The sequence below is a fragment of the Trichechus manatus genome, unplaced genomic scaffold (genome assembly GCF_000243295.1).
Source record: "Trichechus manatus latirostris isolate Lorelei unplaced genomic scaffold, TriManLat1.0 scaffold00062, whole genome shotgun sequence".
NCBI lineage: Eukaryota > Metazoa > Chordata > Mammalia > Sirenia > Trichechidae > Trichechus > Trichechus manatus.
Genome location: NW_004443998.1, coordinates 10,735,124 through 10,740,845, shown reverse-complemented (window position 1 = coordinate 10,740,845; position 5,722 = coordinate 10,735,124). Strand labels below are relative to the sequence as shown.

The following is a 5,722-nucleotide window of genomic DNA, read 5'->3' as shown; positions in this document are numbered from 1 at the left end:
TGGAGAGTGAGGAATGGTGGAGAGTGAGGAATGGTGGAGAGTGAGGAATGGTGGAGAGTGAGGAATGGTGGAGAGTGAGGAATGGTGGAGAGTGAAGAATTGGACTCTCTTCCATGATCAGTGGGTTTCCTTGAAGGGTGTCAGTCAGAGGCATTCTGTTTTGTAAACTTTGATTATGGAAAATTTCCAACATGTATCAATGTGGAGAAAATTGTACAATGAACGCCATGTATCTGTCTCATAGCTTCAACAGTGTTGTCTCATGACTGCCTCCTCACCTCCTGCCAGACTTTTTTGATGCAAATCCCAGAGTTAATATCATTTTGTCCATAAATACTTCAGCATGTGTCTCTAAAAAAAGCCCATCGTCATCAAGCTGATTCTGACTCATAGCGACCCTGCAGGACAGGTAGAACTGCCCCATAGGGTTTCCAAGGCTGTAATCTTTACAGCAGTGGGCTGCCACATCTTTCTCCCTCTGAGCAGCTGGTGGGTTCAAACCGCTGACCTTTTGGCTAGCAGCCAAGAGCTTTAACCACTTTGCCACCAGGGCTCCTTCGTGTGACTCTAAAAAAGAGAATTTTCTTATTTAAATAAACCCAAAATACCATTTCATATTTTTAAAAAATTCCTTGATATCAAGTATCTAGTCAGGGCTCAAATTCCTCCAATTATCTAAAGAACTTTTTCTGTCGTTTGTTTGTTTGAATCAGATTCCAGATAACATTCACACATTGTAATCGGTTGGTACGTCTTCAAAATACACAAGGTTTTGAAGACTTGGTCCACAAAAAAGAATGTAATTGATATCTCAGTAATTTTTTTCATGTTTATTGTTTGTCGAAGTGGTGATATTGCAGCTGTATTGAATTAATATAATTTATTATTAAAATTTCTTTTTACATTTTTAAATGTGATTTCTAGAAAATCTTAAATTACATCTTTAGTGCACATTATATTTCTCTTGACAGCATTGGTCTAGACTCAATCTTGATCACGTTGTTTTTTGTTTTGTTTATTTATTGGTAATACAGATGGTGTTCTGTTCTGTTGGAGGCACATGATGTCTAGTTGTCTCTTTTGTGATGTTAACAGCCATTGATGATCCTTTCCTATGTCTGTTACTTTATTAAAAGCTGCAAAGTAGGGATATTCTAATTATATCGTTCCCTCTTCATTTATTGCTGGCTTTCTTCTGTAAAGAGCAACTTCCCTTTAGCAACTGTTTGATTACCCCCTCAGACAGTTTGCATAGAAAAGGCAAGATATTGTTTGCTTTCCCTTTATTCACTGGTTTTCAAAGTTTTTATTTCCGTCATTTTTGAATGCAGGTTCTCTTAGTTCGAATGGAAAAAATTCATCTCAGGAGAAAGAGTTGCTGAGTCTCTTTTGTTTTTACTCATTACCTCATGTGGGCTATCTCTACATGGTTGTCAAATCTGTTGAGTTAATGTCAATCTACCAGTATCCTGAGAAGTCTCAGCAGGCTGTGCTCACACCACAATTCCTGCACGTCATCACAAGGTACTGTTAATAATTCCACCTGCAGGTTTTCGAGTCACTTACTTTTCTGTAAATTCTTGAGGTGCTGCCCAGATCTTTACGGGAGAATTGTGTGACCCAGCATATGGCACAGTGAATTAAGGATTTACATCCATCTGTCCATATCTGTCATTTCATTACCCACACCTGCTTTTTAAGGCTTTTGTTTTTATTTTCTCAGATGGCGTGGGGATCTTTGTAAGCAAGTATAAAGGGAGATTTTCATAGGGAATTCCAATGAAAAGTCAGTGGGACCAGTCAGGGCGTCTATTGAGGTTTCTTTTTAGATTTCCTAATGTTTTCTCTTTGCTGCTGTTGTATTCTTTCAGCGTGAATCAAGTTCCTTTGTACTGGTTTAGAACTGGGAAGGGGCCAGATAGATATCTGATTATACCTTGTGATTGGTAAAAAACCAAAAAAACAAACCCTTTGCCGCTGAGTCGATTCCAACTCATAGCGACCCTATAGGACGGAGTAGAACTGTCCTATAGAGTTTCGAAGGAGCGCGTGGTGGATTCGAACTGCCAACCTTTTGGTTAGCAGCCATAGCTCTTAACTACTATGCCACCAGGGAAACCGTGCTTGGTAGAGATGGGGAAATAGTCACAGAGAGGCTGGGATCGGCCTCAGTCAAGTGGCGGCTTAGTGGCTGATGTCTGATGTCTTCTGAGTCTCCTCACCCTCGTATGCAGGCCGTAGACTAGGTTCCTGAGCAGCGAGTTGATTTCATCGTCCTTCACGTCAGCAGCACGTGATGTTTTGGTTCTGCTTCCTGTTCTTTGAGCTCAGGTGATGCTCCAGGCACTGCATTGAGTCTTCTGGCCAAGTAACTGTGCATAAGATAACACTGTCCGCTTTCAAAAGCAGCAGCATCAGAGAGGGCAGACACAGATTCAAAGGGCACAAACACTAGGAGGTTCGTGAAACATGTCATAAGGGATCATGAAGGTGGTATAGGCACTGGGGAGAGAGAAATAACTTCTGGTTGGGTCCCACAGGGAAACTTGCAGGCTGTGTTTGAAGTGAGGCCCAAAAGCTGGTGAGAATTTTGACAGAAGAAGATTGGGAGAGAAGGACATTATAAATAGAGGGAAGACTAAATAAAGGCTATAATCCAGTCTTGCTGGAGCATCTAATGATTCATTGCATCGGAGGGTGTTTTTTTTTTTTCTAACTCAGTGATAGTATCGGAATCTCCAGCAGGTGTTGGTGTGTGTTTCAAATGACACACAACAGACCTGGAGATTCTGCCACCCACTCCTAGTGTGGGTGCTCCCTCCCTCCCTATCTCTAAAGAGAGACACTGCTGGTGGGAGTTGATTGCTTAAGTGAAGCGTGTGGAGACAGCTAGTCTCCCCAGTTTTCAGACTGTTGTGTGGTGGTGTTCTTTAAATGCGAAGAAGCTGAAGAGTAGAGAAGTGGTGTTAAGAATGTTTGTAAGGTAGCTCAGGGCTTTGGAAATTAAACTAAGGGTTTGTTTTGAGTGTGTGGTTGTATATATACATGTATACTTATATATGTTTATATATAATGGAATATTTGCCATTTCAGCCCCTTTTATGTGTACAATTCATTGACATTAGTTACATTCACCGTGTTGTACAGCCATCACAGTAACCTAGGAAATTTGGAAGGTTTTGAACAGAGAATGATATGACCAGAGCTTTACTTTAGGAGAATGAACTGCTGCTACTGTGGAGGATGGATTGCACAAGGAGAGAGAAATAAGCTGTTGGAATGCATCAGGTGGGAAATAATGAGAGGAGAGGGAAGGATGGATGGGAGAAGCTTTAGTGGGAGAATTACAAGACAGTATCCTAATGGGATAACAAATAGAATGGCCATCAAAAACCCCACCATAGTTTGGGGCCTGCTTTTTTGAAAGAATGGAAGTTGGTTTCGTGTGGGATGAGGTTTGGTTTAGACATCTGCATTTGAGGTGCCTATGGAATAGTCAAGAGGAACGTTCAGTAGCATTTTGCAGATATAGGACTGAATATTAGGGAAGTGAGGAAAGCTGAGTTTTCTTTTTTACCATTGAAAAAGCTGATTAAGTAGTAAGCATTGCCCGACGAGTGTTAGACAGAGAGAGGTAGTTGGAGAGTTAAACTCTGGTGAAGGTCATGTGAAGGGAGCGAGAGGAGGAAGAGAAGGATCTTCAAGAAAGCAAGAGAACTTTGGATATTACAGCATCTCAGAAATCAGGGCAAAAGAAAGGGGCAAGAAGGAAGGAATAAAAATACTAATTTCTGTCCCCACAATGGGGCCCTGGTGGCTCAGAGGTTAAGAGCCCAGTCTGCTAACCAAAAGGTTGGCAGTTTGAATCCACCAGCCATTCCTTGGAAACCCTATGGGGCAGTTCTCCTCTGTCCTACAGCACTGCTATCAGTGGGAATTGACTCAATGGCAATGGGTTTGGTGTGTTTTTTGGTTTGGTCCCTAAAACCTCCCTGACCTGTAATCCCACTCTTCAAAGTCAACCAATTCAACAGATTGGTACATATTTATAAAACTTAAAAATAATACATACACTACTATGATTTATTTTTGACAGAAGTAAGGAGTACTGTGTCCACGGGGTAGTAACTTACTGTTTCACATAGTAGCATATTTTGGCCGTTTTTCTATGAGAGTATGTACCAGTTTACTTTGTTCTTTTCTTCTGCTGCTTTGTATTCCAGTAGCCAATAGCTGGATTAGTATAGGTGGAGGTCAGTCAGGGGACCTTATTTTTTTATTCCTAGAACCTAAAGGTCATCGTTTTTGGTCCTAGCTGCTCTCAACTGTCATTGTGGTCCTATCGCAGGTGCTTTTTTTGCTCCCCACTTTCTCAAAGTTTCCTCCATGCAGTTTACTTCCCAAGAGTGCTGACTCCTTACTTGAGATTTATAAGCAGTGGCGCTACTATCCCATCTATCGTCATGACCCCCATTGCGCTGTTGACCTGCGAAGACCTCCCCGTCGTGGGCTTGCTGGTTATCGGCTTGCGGTTGCTCAGTCCCGGTCTCCTCTCTTCTTCAGCAACAACCTGCAGTGTTTCACCGTGCGGTGCAGTGCAGCGGCGGCTCGCGAGGAGGACCCGTACGTGGACACCACCCTGAAGGTGAGAACCACGTTGTGGTACCAGTGAAACTTCAGGATCCGAAAGGAACCCATGAATGCTTGCATATTTGCTCTGTGGCCTAAGCTCATGGGATATTAAAGATCTTAAGGTTGTCTTGTTTATTGAGTTCAGAACTTTGGAATATAAAAGTTAAGCATTTTGTGATGCATGGTTTAGGCGACAGTTTTTAAGATTGTTTCGAAAACATCACTCAGACTTGGTGTCATACATAGTTCTTTTTCTTCAAGTATTTACTTGCTGTATTTCTTTCTTTCTTTTTTTTCCTTTTTATTTATTTATTTTACCATAATGAAACACACAAAATGAGTGGCTTTGAAGAACATACATTTATTCTCTTACACTTCTGGAGGCTAGAAGTCCAGGTTCAGGACGTTGGCAGAGCTGTGCTCTCGTCTCTCCGTCTGTGAACTCCACAGAGAGAGTCTTCTTGAGTCATCCAGCTTCTGGTAGCCTCAGCCTCAGGCGTTTCATGCATTTCTTTGACTTGTTGGTGGATCCTCACGTGGTGTATTACCTGAGTGTATGACTGTTCTTCTCCTTCATAACACACCACTCAGAAAGCGCTCGGACCAGGCCCATCTTACCCCAGTATAACTTAACAGATAGTATCTTCCAATAAAGATCCTATTTCTGCAAACAAGATTACGCCCAGAGGTACAAGGGTTAGGACATATATATATATAGAGGACAGAATTTAATTCGTAACACGTAACAAGTAATTGTTTTTATTTTTTTTTATTTTTATTTTTTTAATATTTTATTGTACTTCAGGTGAAGGCTTACAGAACAGTTTCTCATGAAACAGTGGTACACATGTTGTTTTCTGACATTGGTTAACATTCCCACAACATATTAACCCTCTAAATTCTCAAACTTACTTTTTTTTTTTATTTGGTGAAAATACACATAGCCAAATATACACCATTTCAAAAATTTCTACATACACAGTTCAGTGACATTGACTACGCTCTTCCAATTGTGCCGTTATTCTCACTTAAGATGAAGGCTTACAGAACAAAATAGTTTCTCATTTAACAGTTACTACAGATGTTGCCC

At 41.1% G+C, this 5,722-nt stretch overlaps 1 protein-coding gene across 7 annotated transcripts in view; it reads left to right on the top strand.

Moving 5' to 3' along the window:
* Positions 1-5,722, top strand: part of HPS3 (HPS3 biogenesis of lysosomal organelles complex 2 subunit 1) — a 49,633-nt gene that overhangs the window by 12,019 nt on the left and 31,892 nt on the right. For all 7 annotated transcript variants that reach the window (XR_002824552.1, XR_002824551.1, XR_002824553.1 and 4 more), the window contains exons 5-6: positions 1,332-1,524; positions 4,564-4,645. Coding sequence is in view for 4 of the 7 variants with exons in the window: in XM_023733910.1 (XP_023589678.1) it covers positions 1,332-1,524; positions 4,564-4,645 (275 nt within the window). In the remaining 3 variants the exon portion in view is untranslated. The remainder of the gene's footprint in view (positions 1-1,331; positions 1,525-4,563; positions 4,646-5,722) is intronic.